This window comes from Heptranchias perlo, chromosome 5 (genome assembly GCF_035084215.1).
Source record: "Heptranchias perlo isolate sHepPer1 chromosome 5, sHepPer1.hap1, whole genome shotgun sequence".
Taxonomy (NCBI): Eukaryota; Metazoa; Chordata; class Chondrichthyes; order Hexanchiformes; family Hexanchidae; genus Heptranchias; species Heptranchias perlo.
This window is the reverse complement of record NC_090329.1, coordinates 111,175,909-111,197,586: the sequence shown is the minus strand read 5'-3', so window position 1 is coordinate 111,197,586 and position 21,678 is coordinate 111,175,909. Positions and strand designations below refer to the sequence as shown.

The 21,678-nt window shown below is 42.0% G+C and overlaps 1 protein-coding gene across 3 annotated transcripts in view; it reads right to left on the bottom strand.

Moving 5' to 3' along the window:
* Positions 1-21,678, bottom strand: part of foxo3b (forkhead box O3b) — a 105,071-nt gene that overhangs the window by 28,123 nt on the left and 55,270 nt on the right. The window contains exon 2 of one of the 3 annotated variants that reach the window (XM_067984998.1): positions 18,178-19,999. The exons of the other annotated variants lie outside the window; for them this stretch is intronic. Coding sequence (XP_067841099.1) covers positions 19,940-19,999 — 60 coding nt within the window. The 3' untranslated portion in view covers positions 18,178-19,939. Of the gene's footprint in view, positions 1-18,177; positions 20,000-21,678 lie in introns of those variants that run through there. 3 annotated transcript variants of the gene reach the window in all.

Sequence of the window (21,678 nt, the reverse complement as noted above, 5' to 3'; positions counted from 1 at the left end):
AGAGGGTATAATCTTAAAATTATAGCCATGCCATTTAGGGTGAAATTAGGAAGCAGTTTCTCACATAAAAGGTAGTGGTAACCTGCAACTCTCTCCCCTAAGAGTGTTGATGCTGGGTCAAGTGAAATTTAAGACTAAGATTGATAGATTTTTGTTGTGTAAGGGTATTAAGGGATCTGGAACAAAGGCAGGTAAATGGAATTGAGGTACAGACCAGCCATGATCTTACTGAATGGCAAAATAGCCTCAAGGGGGCTGAACAGCCCACTCCAGTTCCTATGCAGAGAGTTAGAGAACCAAAGGGTGTGCAAAAGGATGCAAGGCTGGAGGAGGCAAGTCCACTGTGATTTGAAGATGAGAACAAGGATTTTAAATTCAATGCATTGAAGGACATGGAGCCAATGTCGGTCAATGAGGACCACAGTGATGAGTGAGCAACCCAGGATTATGGGCAACTGAGTTTTGAACAAGTTGTGTTTTTATGGAGGGTACAGGATGGGAGGCTGGTTGACATTGGAGAAATCAACTCTGGCAGTGCAGTGTTGCAAATCCAACCTCACATGCTCGTTTGTGATTAGTGAAGACAAATGTAGGTCTCTTACAGTCAGAAATGGGGGAAATTATAATGGGGAACAAAGAAATGGCAGAACAATTAAACACGTGCTTTGGTTCTGTCTTCACAAAGGAGGACACAAAAACCTCCCAGAGATGTTAGGGAACCAAGGGACTAGTGAGAGGGAGGATCTGAAGGAAACCAGTATTAGTAAAAAAAAAGTGCTAGGGAAATTAAAGGGGCTAAAGGCTGACAAATCAGGGGACATCACCCCCCATCCCAGCTACTGCACAGTTCAGCCAAGCAAGAACCCGTTTTGTTAAACACACACCTAGTAGTTAACATTGCCATCTACAAGACATTTAAAAAAAAATTAAAAAGACACAACCATCCCAATTTCTATTTTGTCACTGGAGGTTCAAGGCTAAAAATTTGGGAAGTAATTTTAAGGACTCTTCCAAATTTTCCTTCAAGACACCTGACTGCAGATTGCTGTATCCCCACCACTGACAACTCACCTTAAAGATCACACAAATTCACCAAGAAACATGGGGTTTCCAAAAATGAGCAGGAACATTCTGAAATTAAGATCTTCACATACCCTTAATCTAGTTTTCAAATCTGAGTTAGGTCCCTAAAATTCTCAGTCCCCATAAGGATTTCCTTTCATCCTCACCACTGCCCTTCCACCCTAAGCTTTTCTGGAGAAAGTGAAGTGTAAGATTGCAACCGTACTTAATTATGTTGTGCAGACGTCATCTAAATTAACCATTTTGAATGATTAGCTCATGAAGTGGATGCCCACTTCTTTTTGAATGGCCTTTAATCTTACTGACTGTTTCCCACTTCCATTTAGCAAAAAAAAGCTGTGTAGTCTTTATGTAAATATAAAGTGCCTTTAGCATCCACACAATGCAGAATCTACGCTTCAATTAGATTTTGTAAAAAATGGCAGAATTTCTTGCCAAAAACTGAATTCCAATGTTACCTTAGGATGAAATTTAGGACAACGTCCTAGGATCATCTGGCTATATTACGTCTATCCAATTAGTGGTAACTGAATTTCGCTACCTTACATTGCTGAAACCATTGCTATTAAGACAGCAGTCTTCCAAGAAAAAAAGGGTTCAAAAGGAAGTAGTACAAGTTCAACTATAAAATTTCAATTTTGAGGAGTTGAAGGGAACAAGGCATATTAGACTTCCAAGCTTTCTTTTAATGAGCTATGATGCAAGTGAATGTTTTCCAAGCAAAATTTCTGGGATGGTAGGTTGTTATTATGCTAATGTGACCTCCAAAATAAAAAATTGGTTTCAAACCTATTAACAAATATAAGGAATTGCACATTAAGACAACAAGACTCTAGAGAAGCACCAATCAAATTTCTGTATCTATTTTCTGAAGGCAAATATATCCCAAAAGAATGAAGCCCATTGCCCTTCAATAGTCTTCAATGAAAAAGGTTTGTGGTGCTCTTTAGAATTTGACCAAAATATTAGGATAACAGCTCTCTACTGTGAGATAATGAAGCAAGTGTGGCACTATTAATTGAAGTCAATGGGAATCAAGGAGAAAACTCTCCAGTGGCTGGAGTCATTCCTAGCACAAAGGAAGATGGTAGTGGTTGTTGCTGGCCAATCATCACAGCCCCAGGACATTGCTGCAGGAGTTCCTCAGGGCAGTGTCCTCGGCCCAACCATTTTCAGCTGCTTCATCAATGACCTTCCCTCCATCATAAGGTCAGAAATGGGGATGTTTGCTGATGATTGCACAGTATTCAGTTCAATTCGCAACCCCTCACATAATGAAGCAGCTCGTGTTCGCATGCAGCAAGACCTGGACAACATCCAGGCTTGGGCTGATAAGTGGCAAGTAATATTCATGCCAAACAAGTACCAGGCAATGACCATCTCCAACAAGAGAGAGTCTAACCACCTCCCCATGACATTCAACGGCATTACCATCGCCAAATCCCCCACCATCAACATCCTGGGGGGGGTCACCATTGACTAGAAACTTAACTGGACCAGCCACATAAATGTTGTGGCTACGAAAGCAGGTCAGAGGCTGGGTATTCTCCAGCAAGTGACTCATCTCCTGACTCCCCAAAGCCTTTCCACCATCTACAAGGCACATGTCAGGAGTGTGATGGAATACTCTCCACTTGCCTGGATGAGTGCAGCTCCAGCAACACTCAAGAAGCTCGAGACTATCCAGGACAAAGCAGCCCGCTTGATTTGCACCCCATCCGCCACCTTAAACATTCACTCCCTTCACCATTGGCGCACCGTGGCTGCAGTATGTACCATCCACAGGATGGTCTGCAGCAACTCGCCAAGGCTTCTGCGGCAGTACCTCCCAAACCCGCAACCTCTACCACCTAGAAGGACAAGGGCAGCAAGCACATGGGAACACCACCTGCACGTTCCCCTCCAAGTCACACACCATCCCGACTTGGAAATATATCACCGTTCCTTCATCGTCGCTGGGTCAAAATCCTGGAACTCCCTTCCTAATAGCACTGTGGGAGAACCTTCACCATACGGACTGCAGCAGTTCAAGAAGGCGGCTCACCACCATCTTCTCAAGGGCAATTAGGGAAGGGCAATAAATGCTGGCCTTGCCAGCGACGCCCACATCCTATGAACGAATTTTTAAAAATTAATCCCATATTGGCCTCAGTAAAATGACCAGTGTTCTTTTTAAACTCTGCTCCATTTTCCCCAATTCCCAAACAGAAAATATGCACTGCCAGATAGTCCAATATTGTTGTGGCCCTATCTTTGATTTTTGAACACTACTAGAGCCCAATATTTACAGCTGTATGCAAGTCTATCTTTAGTTTACCAAGTCTGTAAAAGCAATTGGCATCTGAGGAATGATCTTTTCACATGAGTGTGCTGGAGTCTGGTTCAGAGTCCACTGTTACATTGGTTCAACTCTTGGCTGTAGTGGACAAACAGGTAAACATTCCCTACATTTCATGTATTCATGCATACTGATCGAGAAGTCAACTTTTGTTCTGTACAAAATACTACTGAATTATTTAACACACAACATACTACCCTTAACCATGTCAGAAAGTTTTGGTTTCTGGTTAACAGTACTGCTGATGTTGGTTGGAAGACCAGAGACTTTAAAGTGTAGACACACCGTTAATGGGTCCTACACTGGTGCTTGCTAACATCTTCTCAGTGCAGCTTTGTTACGAGAATGAGGGTGGACTTTGACGAGCACTGCTGCCTTGGTGCAAGCACATTCTGGTGCTAGCCAAACTTTTTGGGTCCACACTTGTTAACTTCTGCAATTAATAGGATCAACTTGAGAGGCCATTCCCAACAACCTAACACAGATTGTGCACAATGCCACATCCTGTTTAAGACTGGCTATGGCTATTAATGCAATGAAGGGTCTAGAGTACTTCACACACTGCTCCTTTGGCTGCTTTCTTAATTGAGGACCTGAAGCTGGTGACAATTTTTGTAGAAAGCAAGTACATTCTCTGTAGACATGATGTGGAGATGCCGGAGATGGACTGGGGTGGACAAATGTAAGGAGTCGTACAACACCAGGTTATAGTCCAAAGCTTTATTTGAAATCACAAGCTTTCGGAGCTTTCCTCCTTCGTCACTCACCTGACGAAGGAGGAAAGCTCCGAAAGCTTGTGATTTCAAATAAAGCTGTTGGACTATTACGTGGTGTTGTACGACTCCTTACAATTCTCTGTAGACACAGCCATGGAAAAATGCCCAAAGGCAATCAAAACTGCCCTGGGAAATAAAATTTAGACAAGCAACAGTAAAATATTTTAGAACAAATTTTCACAGAAAAATTGGTTAAAAATGGAGTCAGTAAAAGGCTCGGCTATCTGTAATATCCTGATAAGCAAGGCCATTAGTATCAGATAGACCAAAATAAACAAGGATACTAATACTAGGGGATGGGAATGCTTTTAGCCAGCTGCGGTGCACATTTTAGTCACTGCTTAAATCCCGAGTATTTCCCAAGAACAACGTTCCATCAAAATTCCACACACTGATATTGGCAAAAAAACCCATAAAAACGACTCCTGTGCCTTGCCAATAAAAATAAACAAGACTGCCAAACTTGTGTCTTTTTCTGCGTTGTATTGGGTATAGATTGAGATTGTATTTAAAAATAATTTTTACTCCATCTACTTGGGATCTGCCCAAACTGTCATTTATGTTGCGGGATCTGACTATAAACTCAGACACCAGCTGCAACTGATTCAACCAGAAACAGAAGCTTTTTGTTTTAGAGAAACATATGGAATTAATTTATTATTCTGCAATGTAACAAGGAAACCACTCACCTTAAAAATAAAAAAGCAAGTTGTGTAACACCAAGCTATAAAACCTCTGGAAACTATAAACTTTTCCAAAGCAAAGTTATGCTGAGATCAGTTGTAGTAACAGTCATGTGCTGCTCAATTATTTCACAATACAAGACATTTACGCCTACAGTTACGCTGGCTTTATGCCTCAAAATAACTTAGGAGATAAGTACACATTTTTAAAACTCCCCCTCAAAATTTGCTTTTATTCACTTGGGTGGAGAGTGAAGTCCATGAATGTTAAAACTGCTATAAATCTATGGACAACACTACAAATTCTAGAATTGATTTTACTTAAGTAAATCTATCGAATTGTAGAAATACTGCAACAGTATGTTGTACTTGTACAGTAATGGTATCAAAACACTGAATATGCTTAGTAACTATGTATAAGGGAGGGGAAATAAACTTATTGCATGGTACTTCTAGTTTAATCACCTTAAATTGCTTCCACCATCGACAAGCCAGTACTTTATACTAATTTTATATAGTTCAAAATGCTCTTTCCGAAGTTTAAAAGGTCTAAAACCTATAACTTGTTTATTCACAGTTCAAATAGTCTTCAAAAATTCACACAATCACCATTATATCCTGCTGAAATCCAGTAACACTGATGTGTATTTTACAAATCAGGTCTGTCCAATGGGGTTGATAATTTCAAAATGCATGTATAATTAGAGTCCTAGTACAGATCCAATGTTAAAATAATACAGGGTAGCTATCTACCTACTTGGAGATGATAATGGTTAGTATTTATGGCAAAGTTCCTAGATTGTTTTCACTTCCCTCTTCCACCCCACCCTACCCAACCCCCTCTGGATTAAGCTGATTGCCCCACAAGAGCTGAAAGGTCAGCTGAGGTTAGCTGACCATTATTACCATGCAATCAATTTACTGTATATTAAGGGAGGAGGGGTGCTCATAGCGCTGCGCAATCTAAATATCTACACTTCATACAATATCCACGGGGCTAATATCCTCGCAGGGAGGTTTGCTAGTGCTGTTGGGGAGGGTTTAAACTAGTTTGGCCGGGGGTTGGGAACCTGAGCATAGATTCAGAAGGGAGAGAAACAGAGCTGAAAATGGAAGGCAGAAAATTAGTAAGCAAGTTTGAAAGGCCGAGGAAACAAAGGTTAGAAACTAGACAACAAAGAAGTTTGGCAGTGCTTAATGGTATACACCTCAATGCAAGGAGTATAGTGAATAAGGCAAATAAATTAAGGGCACAGATAGCACGTGGAAGTACGATTGCTATTACTGAAACATGACTTAAACAGGGGCAGGAATGACAGCTCAACATTCCTGGTTACAGGGTTTTCAGACGAGATAGACAGGGGGATAAAAAAGGAGGGGGGGGTGGCAATATTGGTTAAAGAAACAATTACGGCTGTGAGAAGGGATGAAATGTTAGAAGGTTCATCAAATGAGGCCATATGAGTTGAGCTAATGAACGAAAAAGCGACAGTCACACTTCTGGGAATGTACTATAGACCCCCAAACAAACAGTCAGAGGGAGATAGTAGGCAAATTTCTGAGAAATGCAAAAACAATAGGGCAGTAATTGTAGGGGATTCCAACTACCCTAGGATTAACTGTGATACAATCAGTGCAAAAGGTTTAGAGGGCACAGAATTCTTAAATTGCACTCAGGAGAATTTTGTTAGCCAGTATGTAGCAAGCCAAACAAGAGGTGGGGCAGTTCTGGATTTAGTTTTAGGGAATGAAGCTGGGCAGGTGGAAGGAGTATCAGTTGGAGAGCATTTTGGCAGCAGTGATCCTAATTCAGTTAGATTTGGCATAGTTATGGAAAAGAACAAAGATAGGACAGGAGTAAAAGTTCTCAATTGGGGAAAGGCCAATTTTACTAAGCTGAGAAGTGATTTAGCAAAAGTGGACTGGAAACAGTTACTTGAAGGTAAATCAGTGTCAGAGCAGTGGGAAGCATTCAAGAGGGAGATTCAAGGGGTTCAGAGTAAACATGTTCCCACAAAGAAAAAGGGTGGGACTGCCAAAACTAGAGCCCCCTGGATGACAAGGAGCATACAGGGTAAGATAAGGCAAGAAAGGGAAGCTCACGTCAGAGACCGAGAGCTCAATACTGCAGAAAGCCTAGAGGAGTATAGAAAGTGCAGGGGTGAAATTAAAAAGGAAATTAGGAAATCAAAGAGAGGGCATGAAAAAATACTGGCAAGTAAAATTAAAGAAAACCCAAAAATGTTTTATAAATACATAAAGAGCAAGAGGATAACTAAGGAAAGAGTAGGGCCTATTAGAGACCAAAAAGGTAACCTATGTGTGGAGGCGGAAGATGGAGAAGATGTAGGTATGGTTCTTAATGAATACTTTGCGTCTGTCTTCACAAAAGAGGGGGAAGATGCAGACATTGCAGTTGAGGAGGAGGAGTGTGAAATATTGGATGGGATAAATTTAGTGAGCGAGGAGGTATTAAGGGGATTAGCATCTTTGAAAGTAGATAAATCACCAGGCCCAGATGAAATGTATCCCAGGCTGTTAACAGAAGCAAGGGAGGAAATAGCGGAGGCTCTGACCATCATTTTCCAATCCTCCCTGGCTACAGGTGTGGTGCCGGAGGATTGGAGGACTGCTAACGTTGTACCATTGTTTAAAAAGGGAGAAAGAGATAGACCGAGTAATTATAGGCCAATCAGTCTAACCTCGGTGGTGGGCAAGTTATTGGAATCCATTCTGAGGGACAGCATAAATTGTCATTTAGAAAGGCACGGGTTAATCAAGGACAGTCAACATGGATTTGTTAAGAGAAGGTCGTGTCTGACTAACTTGATTGAATTTTTTGAGGGGGCAACAAGGAGGCTCGATGAGAGTAATGCATTTGATGTAGTGTACATGGATTTTAGCAAGGCTTTTGACAAGTTCACACATGGCAAACTAGTGAAAAAAGTAAAAGCCCATGGGATCCAAGGGAAAGTGGCTAGTTGGATCCAAAATTGGCTCAGTGGCAGGAAGCAAAGGGTAATGGTTGACGGGTGTTATTGCGACTGGAAGGCTGTTTCCAGTGGGATTCCACAAGGCTCAGTACTAGGTCCTTTGCTTTTTGTGGTATATATTAATGATTTGGACTTGAATGCAGGGGGCATGATTAAGGAGTTTGCAGATGATACAAAAATTGGCTGTGTCGTTGATAGTGAGGAGGAAAGCTGTAGACTGCAGGAAGATATCAATGGACTGGTCAGATGGGCAGAAAAGTGGCAAATGGAATTCAATCCAGAGAAATGTGAGGTAATGCATTTGGGGAGGGCAAACAAGGCAAGGGAGCACATAATAAATGGGAGGCTACTGAGAGGCGTAGAGGAACAAAGGGACCTCGGAGTGCATGTCCACAGATCCCTGAAGGCAGCAGGACAGGTAGATAAGGTGGTTAAAAAGGCAATTGGGATACTTTCCTTTATTATCCGATACAAAGAATATAAGTGCAGGATGGTTATGCTAGAATTGTATAAAACACTGGTTAGGGCACAGCTTAAGTGCTGCATACAGTCCTGGTTACCACATTAGAATCATAGAAGTTTACAACATGGAAACAGGCCCTTCGGCCCAACATGTCCATGTCGCCCAGTTTATACCACTAAGTAGTCCCAATTGCCTGCACTTGGCCCATATCCCTCGATACCCATCTTACCCATGTAACTGTCCAAATGCTTTTTAAAAGACAAAATTGTACCCGCCTCTACTACTGCCTCTGGCAGCTCGTTCCAGACACTCACCACCCTTTGAGTGAAAAAATTGCCCCTCTGGACCCTTTTGTATCTCTCCCCTCTCACCTTAAATCTATGTCCCCTCGTTATAGACTCCCCTACCTTTGGGAAAAGATTTTGACTATCTACCTTATCTATGCCCCTCATTATTTTATAGACTTCTATAAGATCACCCCTAAACCTCCTACTCTCCAGGGAAAAAAGTCTCAGTCTATCCAACCTCTCCCTATAAGTCAAACCATCAAGTCCCGGTAGCATCCTAGTAAATCTTTTCTGCACTCTTTCTAGTTTAATAATATCCTTTCTATAATAGGGTGACCAGAACTGTACACAGTATTCCAAGTGTGGCCTTGCTAATGTCTTGTACAACTTCAACAAGACATCCCAACTCCTGTATTCAATGTTTTGACCAATGAAAGGTGTGATTGCACTGGAGAGAGTACAGTGGAGATTTACGAGGATGTTGCCAGGGCTGGAGAATTTTAGCTATGAGAAAAGATTGGATAGGCTGGGATTGTTTTCTTTGGAACAAAGAAAGCTATGGGGAGATTTAATTGAGGTATATAACATCATGACGGGACTGGATAGGGAGGACCTATTTCCCTTAGCACAGGAGTCAGTGATCAGTAAGCATAGATTTAAAGTAATTGGTAGAAGGATTAGAGGGAGCTGAGGAGAAATCTTTTCACCCAGAGGGTGGTGGGGGTCTGGAACTCACTGCCTGAAAGGGTGGTAGAGGCAGAAACCCTCATTGCATTTAAAAAGTACTTGAATGTGCACTTGAAGCGCCGTAACCTACAGGGCTACGGACCAAGTGCAGGAAAGTTGGATTAAGCTGGATAGCTCTTTTACGGCCGGCACGGACTCCCTCTGTGCTGTAACTTTCTGTGATTCTAAATAAATGTAGTATCCAAGAGGCTGACTCCAGTTTTGTTTAAAATACATATCTTCAACTTCAGGCTACAAGTGGACACAAAAATACCTATTCGAGCTATTGGGCCAGAATTTACTGTCTAAATAATGGTGAGGTTAATGGTGCTCACTGTTATTTATGCGCAAATTGCACAGCAATTTCAGGCGAGGGCAGATGCATGGTTAAACATGAAAATCTGGAAGTTGCTGTCCGGGCTTCCCGAAAATGGGATCTCTCTGTCTGCCTCACCATTCAAATGCATTGAACGGCATGAATTTCCTGTGCTTGCATGGTAGATATGAACGAAACTCGCCACAGAAAGTTAGGGCCTGTCCATTTCAGTCGAAATACCCTTTAAAATGGCATGATAAGTCTTAATTACTGCCAAACAACTTCTTTGGCACTGAAAATTAGCATTTAGTGTGGAGTCTCATTCCTTCAGCTTTTAATTGTTAGAGATTTAAAAAAAAATTAAATTACATTTGTTTTATAGAACTTTTTCCTGTCTCTTTTTCTCTCTCTCAATCCAATTTTTCTTTCCCTCTCTTTATTTCACTTTCTGTACCAGATTTGACATTGAATTCACTATTCTGACTTACATTTCCGAGATCAGATTCTGTGCTGGTCATTCACAATTCTTCAATCTGATTGGTTAAGGAGATACACAGTTGCTTGCCCTGTTCACATCGGTCCCAGATGTCCTGTAGAGGGTGCCATGCCTTTTGAATCTCCCTCTTACAGCAACTTGCCATGCAAAAGCTCATGGAAATTAAACGGGCACGGGCAAATCTAACGAACAGCAGGTGCCGTTTGTTCGCCGGCTACAGTAGGTTCTGGCCCATTGTTTCCTGTCAGTATCAAAACTAACCAAGAGTCTGATTGGAGACTAATCTTTAACATTGAAGCAGAAGTGGCAATTACAGAACAGTAAAGATGCAAGACCCAAGGACAGCCCAATGCATGTGCATTTATGAAAAGAATGCAAGGAAGTGAAATTACTCAATTTGGGTTAAAATACAGAAATGAAATGTCCTGGTCAAATTATTCCCTAATCAACACCACCAAAACAGATTAACTGGACATTTATCTCATTCCTATTTACGCAAAACCTGCTGTGCGCAAATTGGCTGCCACAAATGCCTACATAATAGTGACTATACTTCAAAAGTAATTAATTGTATGTGAAATGTGTTTAGACAACCTGAGAACATGAAAGGTGCTATGTAAATGCAAGTTTTTTTTTAATATATAGATTACATGAATTTTAAGTTGAAGCAAGCCCATTCTGTATGGATGAGAAGAAAGGACTCAAGTTACTGTCAACAAACCTGTCAGTAAAAGAATACATTTTTTCTGGATCATAATTGCTAATAGAAATTCTTATTTAGCTTAATCATTAATGTAAAATAGTTCAGAGATCTCTTCACTTTCCTAACCACGATGTGGAGATGCCAGTGATGGACTGGGGTTGACAATTGTAAACAATTTTACAACAATGTAAAATCGAGGATTTCATTTTCACATCGTTCACCTGACGAAGGAGGAAGCCTCCGAAAGCTTGTGAATTTAAAATAAAATTGCTGGACTATAACTTGGTGTTGTAAAATTGTTTACAATTTCCTAACCACAGCCAGGGTCTGATCCAATTTCCTCATCACACACTGAAAAGTTGCAGATGGATATTCCTTTTCCTAAAAAGGGTACTACTTGAAAATCTATAGCTCAACAACAATATAAAATCATAAAATGGAAACAAATGCTCAGGAGAAAGCTTTTTCATGCAGTACTTGGAACGCACAGTTTTAAATCTGTGTCTTACATTAACAGTTATCACTAATATTCTGTATTCCAAATGAAACCAAGCATGATAGCCAAGTTGGAGTCTCATTTAATCTGCCACAAGTTAGTAAAATTGAATTCTCAGCCCTATTTTCATTTAGTACAGTCAGATATATTTAATTGGGAACACCCCAAAATTCTATATGCTGAATGCCATAAATCAAGACTTAATAAATATGCCAAGATATTATGGATGAGTGAAGTTCTACTACAACGACCTCTCAGTAGCCTCAATCCCAGCTTTGCATACTTGGAATGCAAAAAAGAACATTCCATTCCACATGACCAAATGTATGTTTTTGAAAAACTCTGTACTTCTATTCCACAACATCAGCTTTTGCAAGCATGTATTCACCACACTGTGGAGGTTGTTCTTCAGTATAAGCCAGGAAGAACTGAAATGTCTTCTGTAGATCAGTTACAAATAAACTACAAAGCAACTGAAATTTGCTCTCTTTGTTAACAATAATAGGAAATCTGGATATTGATGGGGTTGTCACAAAAAAGTGAAATGTCAAACCTACATAAAAGGATATGGGTTTGAGTAGTTATGGTAATAGACTAGTAACCCAGAAGTTATGAGTTCAAATCTTACCAGAAAATTGTGAACTTAAATTAAATAAATCTGGTAATTTGTGGGTTGGCACCAGAAAATGACCATGAGAACTGCTGTATTGTTGTAAAAACTCAACTGGTTCACTAATGTCCTTTAAAGATAGGAACTTGCCACCCCAACCCAGTCTGGCCTACATGGGACTCCAGTTCAGCAATACATGGTTGACTCTTAATACTTTCAGGGCAACTAGGGATAGGCAACAAATACTGTTGCCCGCATACAAAAAAAAACTACCTTTCCACATCTCAATGCTTAAATACATTGTTAATGGCTCTCTGCATTCAGTCATGTTCTTCTTCCTTTCAAAGAAATTATCCCCCTACCAAAGTAGCCCCTCTTCTTCTCATCTTCCTAAAAATCAGCCAACAACAGACAAGGCTGAAGTGTTCACAACCATCTTCAGGCAGAAGTGCTGCATGGATGATCCTTCTCTGCCTCCTCCTGAGGTCCCCACCATCACAGAATGTCCATCTTCAGCCAATTCAATTTAGTCCAATTAATATCAACACCTGAGTGCAATGGACAAGCAAAGGCTACAGGTCCCCCAACAACATCCCAGCTGTAGTGCTGAAGACATGTGTTTCAGAACTAGCCGCTATTCTAGCCAAGCCATTCCTGTACAACTACAACATTGGCATCCACCCAACAAATGTGGACAATTGCCCGGGTACGTCCAATCCATAAAAAGCAGGACAAATCCAACCGGACAGCATTCGACCAAGTGTGGCACCGAAGAGCCCTAGTTAAACTGAAGTCAATGGGGATCAGGGAGAAAACGCTCCAGTGGCTATCGTCATACCTGGCACAATGAAAGATGTCGTGGCTGTTGGAGGCCAATCATATCTGCTCCCGGACATCACTGCAGGAATTCCTCACAGCAGCATTCCAGGCCCAACTAACATCAGCTGTTTCAATGGCCTTTCCTCCGTCATGAGGTCAGAAGTGGGGTTGTTCGCTGGCGATTGCAGTGTTCAGCTCCATTCACAATTCCTCAGATATTGATGCAGTCTATGCTTGCATCCAGGCTTGGGCTGATGTGTGGCACGAATGTTACTTGCCACTTAAGTGCTAGGCAATGACCATCTCCAACAAGAGAGTATAACCAACTTCCCTTGGCGTTGAATGGCATGGCCATCGCTGAATTCCCCCATCAACATCCTGGGGGTGGGGGTCACCATTGACCAGAAACTCAACTGGACTAACCACATAAATGCCATGGCTACTAAAGCAGGACAAAGGCTGGTTAATCTGTGGCGAGTGGCTCACCTCCTGACTCCCTAAAGCCTCTCCACCACCTTCAAGGCACAAGTCAGGAGTGTGATGGAATTTTCTCCACTTGCCTGGATGTATGCAGCTGCAACTCTCAAGAAGCGTGTCACGATTCAGGACAAGGCAATCCGCTTGATCTGCACCCCATCCACTAGCGTAAACATCGACTCCCTCCACCATCGGCGTACCATAGCTGCAGTGTGTACTATCTATAGGATGAAGTGTAGCAAGTCGCCAAGGTTTCTTCAGCAGCACCTCCCAAACCTGTGAGCTCCATCACCTAGAAGGGCATTAGGTGCATGGGAACACCATCAAGTTCCCCTCCATGTCACACATCATCTAGACTTGGGACACATACCACTGTTCCTTCATCGTCATTGGGTTAAAATTCCTAAACTCTCTACCGAACAGCATTGCGGGAGTACCTTCACCACAAGGACTGCCCACCACCATCTTCTCAAGGGCAACTAGATGGGCAATAAATGCCAGCGATGCCCATTTCCAGAGAATATAGGATACTGGCATGGATTCATAAGACTAACCTCCATAACTGGGGAAGTGATATCTCAAGTGGATTGCGCAAAGTAATAATCCAAAAAGCATCTGGTAAATTTCTCATCAAAGTCTACAAGTTGAAAGCAGTTGGCATTCAAAGTAAAACTTGGGAACAGTAGAAAACTACAGGCCAGTCAGCCTAACGTCGGTGGTGGGGAAACTTTGAGACGTTAATCCGGGTAATTAATTGGTACTTGGGAAAAATATGGATTAATAAATGAAAGCCAGCATGGATTTGTTAAAGACAAACTTGATCGAGTTCTTTGATGAAGTAACAGAGAGGGTTGATGTTGTGTATATAGACTTTCAAAAGGCATTTGGTAAAGTACCACGTAATAGACTCGTTAGCAAAATTAATGCCCATGGGATTAAAGGAGCAGTTGCTGCATGGATACAAATTGGCTGAGGGATAGAAAGCAGAGACAGTAGTGGTGAACGGTTGTTTTTCACACTGGAGGAAAGTGAGCAGTGGTGTTCCCCAGTGTGTTGGGACCACTGCTCTTTGATATTAATGACCTGAACTTGGATACACAGGGCATAATTTCAAAGTTTGCAGATGACACAAAACTCAGAAATGTAGTAAACAACATGGAGAATAGTAATAGACTTCAGGAGGACATAGACAGATTGGCTCAGTGGGCAGACACATGGCAGATGAAATTTAACGCAGAGAAGTGTAAAGTGATACATTTTGGTAGGAAGAATGAGAGGCAATATAAGCTAAATGGTGCAATTTTAAAGGGGGTGCAGGAACAGAGAGACCTGGTGGCGTATATACAAAATCTTTGAAGGTGACAACAATCTTGTTGTGCGGGGTCCCTTAGGGAAGAGCGACCATAACATGATAGAATTCCTCATTAAGATGGAGTGTGAAGTAGTTGAATCCGAAACTAGGGTCCAGAATCTAAATAAAGGAAATTACAAAAGTATGAGGTGCGAGCTGGTTATGATAGATTGGGGAACTTTACTAAAAGGGATGACTGTGGATAGGCAATGGCTAATATTTAAAGAACGTGTGCAGGAATTACAACAATTATTCATTCCTGTCTGGCGCAAAAATAAAACTGGAAAGGTGTCTCAACCATGGCTTACAAAAGAAATTAGGGATAGTATTAGATCCAAAGAGGAGACATATAAAATTGCTAGAAAAAACAGCAAGCCTGAGGATTGGGAGCAGTTTAGAATTCAGCAAAGGAGGACAAAGAGATTGATTAAGAGGGGAAAAAAAGAGAGTATGAGAGTAAACTAGCAGGGAATATAAAAACTGACTGTAAAAGCTTCTATAAATATGTCGAGAAAAAGATTAGTGAAGACAAATGTAGGTCCCTTACAGTCAGAAATGGGGGAAATTATAATGGGGAACAAAGAAATGGCAGAACAATTAAACACATACCTTGGTTCTGTCTTCACAAAGGAGGACACAAATAACCTCCCAGAAATGTTAGGGAACCAAGGGTCCAGTGAGATGGAGGAACTGAAGGAAACCAATATTAATTTAAAAAGTGCTAGGGAAATTAATGGGGTTAACGGCGGACAAATCCCCAGGGCCTGATAATCTACATCCCAGAGTACTAAAGGAAGTGGACCTGGAAATAGTGGATGCATTGGTCATCATCTTCCAAAATTCTATAGACTCGAACAGTTCCTACGGATTGGAGGGTGGCAAATGTAACCCCACTATTTTAAAAGAGAGAGAAAAAACAGGGAATTACAGACCAGTTAGCCTAACATCAGTAGTGGGGAAAATGCTAGTCTATTATAAAAGATGTGATAACAGAACACTTGGAGGGCATTAGCAGGATTGGACAAAGTCAGCATGGGTTTATGAAAGGGAAATCATGCTTAACAAATCTACTGGAGTTTTGAGAATGTAACTAGTAGAATAGATAGGGGAGAACCAGTGGATGTGGTGTACTTGGATTTTCAGAAGGCTTTTGATAAGGTCCCACACAAGAGGTTAGTGTGCATAATTAAAGCACATGGGACCTGGGGGGGGGGGGGGGGGCGGAAATATACTGGAATGGATTGAGAACTGGTTGACAGACAGGAAAGAGAGAGTAGGAATAAACGGGTCTTTTTCCGGGTAGCAGGCAGTGACTAGTGGGGTACCGCAGAGATCAGTGCTTGGGCCCCAGCTATTCACAATATATAGCAATGATTTGGATGAGGGAACTAAATGTAACATTTCCAAGTTTGCAGACAACACAAAGCTGGGGTGGAATGTGAGCTGTAAGGAGGATGCAAAGAGGCTCCAATGTGATTTAGACAAGTTGGGTGAGTGGGCAAGAACATGGCAGATGCAGTCTAACGTGAATAAATGTGAGGTTATCCACTTTGGTTGTAGAAACAGACTAGGCCTATATTCACTCGAGTTTAGAAGAATGAGAGGTGATCTCATTGAAACATATAAAATTCTAACAGGACTAGACAGACTAGATGCAGGGTGGATGTTCCCGATGGCTGGGGAGTCCAGTACCAGGGGTCACAGTCTCAGGACACGGGGTATGCCATTTAGAACCGAGATGAAGAGAAATTTCTTCACTCAAGAGGGTGGTGAACATGTGGAATTCTCTACCACAGAAGGCAGTGGAGGCCAAGTCATTAGATGTATTCAAGAAGGGGATAGATATATTTCTTAATGCTAAAGGGATCAAGGGATTATGGGGAAAAAGCAGGAACAGGGTACTGAGTTAGATGATCAGCCATGATCATTTTGAATGGCAGAGCAGGCCCGAAGGGCCGAATGGCCTACTCTTGCTCCTATTTTCGATGTTTCTATGTTTAGGACAAGTTGAGAAGGCTGTTAAAAAAAGCATCTGGGATCCTTGGCTTTATAAATAGAGGCATAGAGTACAAAAGCAAGGAAGTTATGATAAACCTTCATAAAACACTGGTTAAGTCCCAGCTGGAATATTGTGTCCAATTCTGGGCACCACACTTTAGGAAGGATGTGAAGGCCTTAGAGAGGGTGCAGAAGAGATTTACTGGAATGGTACTAAGGATAAGGGACTTCAGTTACATGAAGACTGGAGAAGCTGGGGTTGTTCTCCTTAGAACAGAGAAAGTTAAGAGCAGATTTGATAGGTGTTCAGTAAATAAGGAGAAGCTGTTTCCAATGGCGGAAGGGTCAGCAACCAGAGGGCACAGATTTAAGATGATTAGCAAAAGAAGCAGAGGCAACATGAGGAAACATTTTTTTTATGCCGCGAGTTATGATGATCTGGAATGCACTGCCTGAAAGGATGGTGAAAGCAGATTCAATAGCAACTTTCAAAAGGGAGCAATTTGCAGAGCTATGGGGAAAGAGCAGGGGTGTGGGACTAATTGGATAGCTCTTCCAAAGAGCCGGCACAGACACGATGGGTCGAATGGCCTCTTTTTGTGCTGTATTATTCTATGAGTGAAGACCTTGCATTTAAAGTCTCAAAAGTTTTTTAAATGTTCCATTAAAGCACAAAGAACTTTTTGAACATTTTTCTGGGGTTAGCTTTCTGCAGACAGACTCTTCAGAAATAAATCCAATGACTGGTATTTACTATTGTATTTGAAGTTGAACATTGTTATCTGCTCTGTCCTGATCATCTATAATCAGTTTTCACAAAAAGTATAAGCAAATTCTACTTACAGTAAATGACACCAAGTGATCCATAAAACATAGAAGTAGAAACTGGAACGATTAAGTATCCGGAAGTCCCCTAAGCCCAATGGGTTACATCACCAAATCCTCGAAGAATTCGAGCAAATTAACGATACTTCAGTTGATATTTTTCAGAACTCATAAATACTGGAGTATAGAGTTAGATAAATACTGAAGTATAGGAAATATAGTTTGTGTTCAAATAGAGTACAGCACAGATCTAGCAATTACAGACCACATAACCTAACATCCATAGTGGGGAAAAGTGCTTGAAGGGATTCTAAGGGATGCTAGAAGTAATCACACACACTTCTCCCACCACTCTTCATTTAACCTTATTAGCATAACCTTCTATTGTTCTCTCCCTAAAACAAAAAGCAAAATACTGCAGATGCTGGTAATCTGAAATAGAACAGAAAATGCTGGAAATACTCAGCAGGTCAGGCAGCATCTGTGGAGAGGGAAACAGAGTTTCATCAGAAGTGATGTATCTCTTTGCATTGACCTGCTACTTGACCCGCTGAATGTGTCCAGCATTTTCTGTTTTTATTCCTTTTGCCCGTGTGTTTATCCAGCTTCTCCTTAAATGCAAAGGGAGTGGTCAGCACAGCTTTACAAATAATAGAAATCTACTGGAATTCTTTAAGGGGGCAACTAATCACACAAGTCTGTGTTTATATAAAAAGGTTTTATTTATAGACACATGCAGTCACATATGGGGTCATCAAGCAAGTTTCCTGCATTGCAGGCTAAACCTCGTTACTTTTTATAAATATACAGTCAAACAGATCTTGGACAAATTTAGAGATCAACGTCAATATATTGCTGATTCAGACTTGTTACAGTACTAATTTTCGGTAGAGTATGCTGGAAAAAGTGGGGGAAAAAGTTTAGTGTTTTATCTACTTGAGCTGAAAATACTGAGCTGTGTGACAGCCTCAATTTGTTATCCCAAAACGTTCATCACGCAAGAAGCACGTTTAAACAAAGTTCATTGGCTTAAATGCAATTTTTCCGACTACATATTGATTTTCTTTTTATTCATTCTCGGGATATGGACGTTGCTATTAAGGCCAGCATTTGTGGTCCATCCATAGTTGCCTCGGAGAAGGTGGTGGTGAGCCTTCATCTTGAACTGCTACAGTCTATGTGGTCAATGTACTCCCTCAGTGCTTTTAGGTAGAGTGTTGCAGGATTTTGATCCAGCAATGATGAAGGAACAATGATTTATGTCCAAGTGGATGATGTGCGACTTGGAGGGGAACTTGGAGGTGATTGTGTTCCCATGCACCTGCTGCCCTTGTTCTTCTACGTGGTAGAGGTCGCGGGTTTCGGAATTGCTGTCCAAGACTACTTGAATTGCTACAGTGCAGCCTGTGGATCGTGGCTGTTACAGCCACGGTGAGCCAGTGGTAGAGAGAGTGGATGTTTAAGGTGATGGATGGACTGTCAACAAAGCTGCTTTTGTCCTGGATAGTGTCAGGCTTCTTTAGTGTGTTGCAGCTGCATCCATCCAGGCAAATGGAGAAAATTCCATCACATTCCTGACTGGTGCCTTGTAGGTGGTGGAAGGCTTTGGGGAGTCATGAGGTGGGCCACTTGGCACAGAAAAGCCAGCCTCTGACCTGCACCAGTAGCCACAGCATTTATGTAGTTGGTCAGGTTGAGTTTCTGGTCAATGGTGACCCCCAGAATATTGATGGCAGAATTTGGCAATGGTAATGCCATTGAATGTCAAAGGGGAGGGTGGGTTACACTCTCTTGTTGGAGATGGTCATTGCCCAGCACTTGTGTGAAATGAAAACTATTTGCCACTTATCAGCCCAAACCTGGATGTTGTCCAGGTCTTGCTGCAGGCAGGCACGGGTTGCTTCATTATCTGAGGAATTGCGAATGGAGCTGAACACTGCAATCATCAGCGAATAGCCCCATGTCTGACCTTATGATGGAGGGAAGGTAATTGACGGACCTATGATGCTGCCCTGAGGAGCTCCGGCAGCAATGTCCTGTGGAGCTCCTGCAGCAATGTCCTGTGGCTGAGATGATTGGCCTCTCACAACCACAACCATCTTCCTTTGTGCTAGGCAGGACTCCAGCCAGTGGACAATTTTCCCCCGATCCCCACTGACTTCAGTTATTGATGTCATGAGCAGTCACTCTCCTCTCATCTCAGGAATTAAATTCTTTTGTCCATGTTTGGACCTGGCGGAACCCCAACTGACCTTGGTGAGCAGGTTATTGTTGAGTAAGTACTGCTTGATGGCACTGTTGACAACCACTTCCATCATGTTGCTGATGATTGAAAGTAGGCTACTAGGATGGTAACTGGTCGGGTTGGATTTATCCTGCTTTTTGTGGAAAGGAAGTACCCGGGCCATTTTCCACATTGTCGGTAGTTGCCATTGTTGTAACTGTACTGGAATAGCTTGGCGAGAGATGCAGCCAGTTCTGGAGCACAGGTCTTCAGCACTACAGCTGGGATATTGTCGGAGCTTTGGCCTTTGAGTGCACTGAATACAGCAGTCGTTTCTTGATGTCATGTGGAGTGAATCGAGTTGGCAATATTAATACCAATACACTAAATAAGCCAGGTGACAATAATGCCAGGTTATCTGTTTATATGAACTGCCGAGAGCTACTCAAAAGGTGGGCATTACAGGCTGGTTTTACTAGTCATAGTACCATAATATGATACAGCACAGGAGGCGGCCATTCGGCCCATCGTGCATGTGCCGGCACTTTGGTAGACATATCCAATTATTCCCATTCCCCTACTCTTCCTCTGTAGCCCTGCAAATTTTTTCCCTTCAAATATTTATCCAATACCCTTTTGAAAGTTACTACTAAAACTGCTTCCACCACTCTTTCAGGCAGTGCATTCCAGATCATAACAACTTGCTGCGTAAAAAAATGTTTCCTCACGTTGCCTCTGGTTCTTTTCCCCAATCACCTTAAATCTGTGTTCTCTGGTTACCGACCCTTCTGCCAGTGAAAACAATTTCTCCTTATTTACTCTTCCAAAACCGTTCATGATTTTGAACACCTCTATCAAATCTCCTCTTACCCTTCTCTGCTCGAAGGAGAACAACTTCAGCTTCTCCAGTCTATCCATGAAACTGAAGTCCCCAATCCCTGGAACCATTTGGGGACTTCGTTTCTGCAACCTCTAAGGCCTTCACATCCTTCCTAAGGTGCGGTGCCCAGAATTGAACACAATACTCCAGTTGGGGCCGAACCAGTGTTTTTAAAGGTTTAGCATAACTTCCCTGCTTTTGTACTCTATGCCTCTATTAATAAAAAAGCATAAGGGATCCTGGGCTTTAATAGCCTTCTCAACTAGTCCAGCCACCTACAAAGATTTGTGTACATACACACCCAGGTGTCTCTGTTCCTGCACTCCCTTCAAAATTGTACCATTTAGTTTATATTGCCTCTCATTGTTCCTACCAAAATGTGTCACTTCACACTGCTCAGCGTTAAAATTCATCTGCCTTGTGTCTGTCCATTTCATCAGTCTGTCTATGTCCTCCTGAAGTCCGTTATTAGCCTCCACATTGTTTATCACAGTCCCGAGTTTCGTGTCATCTGCAAACCTTGGGTATAATTTCAAGTCCAGGTCATTAATAAATATCAAAAAGAGCAGTGGTCCTAATACCAACCCCTGGGGAACACCACTGTATACTTCCCTCCAGTCTGAAAAAACAACCGTTCACCACTACTCTTTGCTTTCTGTCCCCTAGCCAATTTTGTATCCACACTGCCACTGTCCTTTTAATCCCATGGGCTTTCATTTTGCTAACAAGTCTATTATTTGGTACTTTACCAAATGTCTTTTGAAGTCCACATCAACTGCACTACCCTAATCCACCCTCTCCGTTACTTCAAACAACTCAATCAAGTTAGTCAAACACGATTTTCCTTTAACAAATTTTTTTAAAAATTCGTTCATGGGATGTGGGAGTTACTGGCAAGGCCAGCACTTATTTCCCATCGCTAATTGCCCTTGAGAAGGTGGTGATGAGCCACCGCCTTGAACCGCTGCAGTCCGTGTGGTGAAGCTGCTTCATCAATGACCTTCCCTCTATCATAAGGTCAGAAATGGGGATGTTCGCTGATGATTGCACAGCATTCAGTTCCCTTCGCAACCCCTCAGATAATGCAGTCCAGGCCCGCATGCAGCAAGACCTGGAAATGATCCAGGCTTGGGC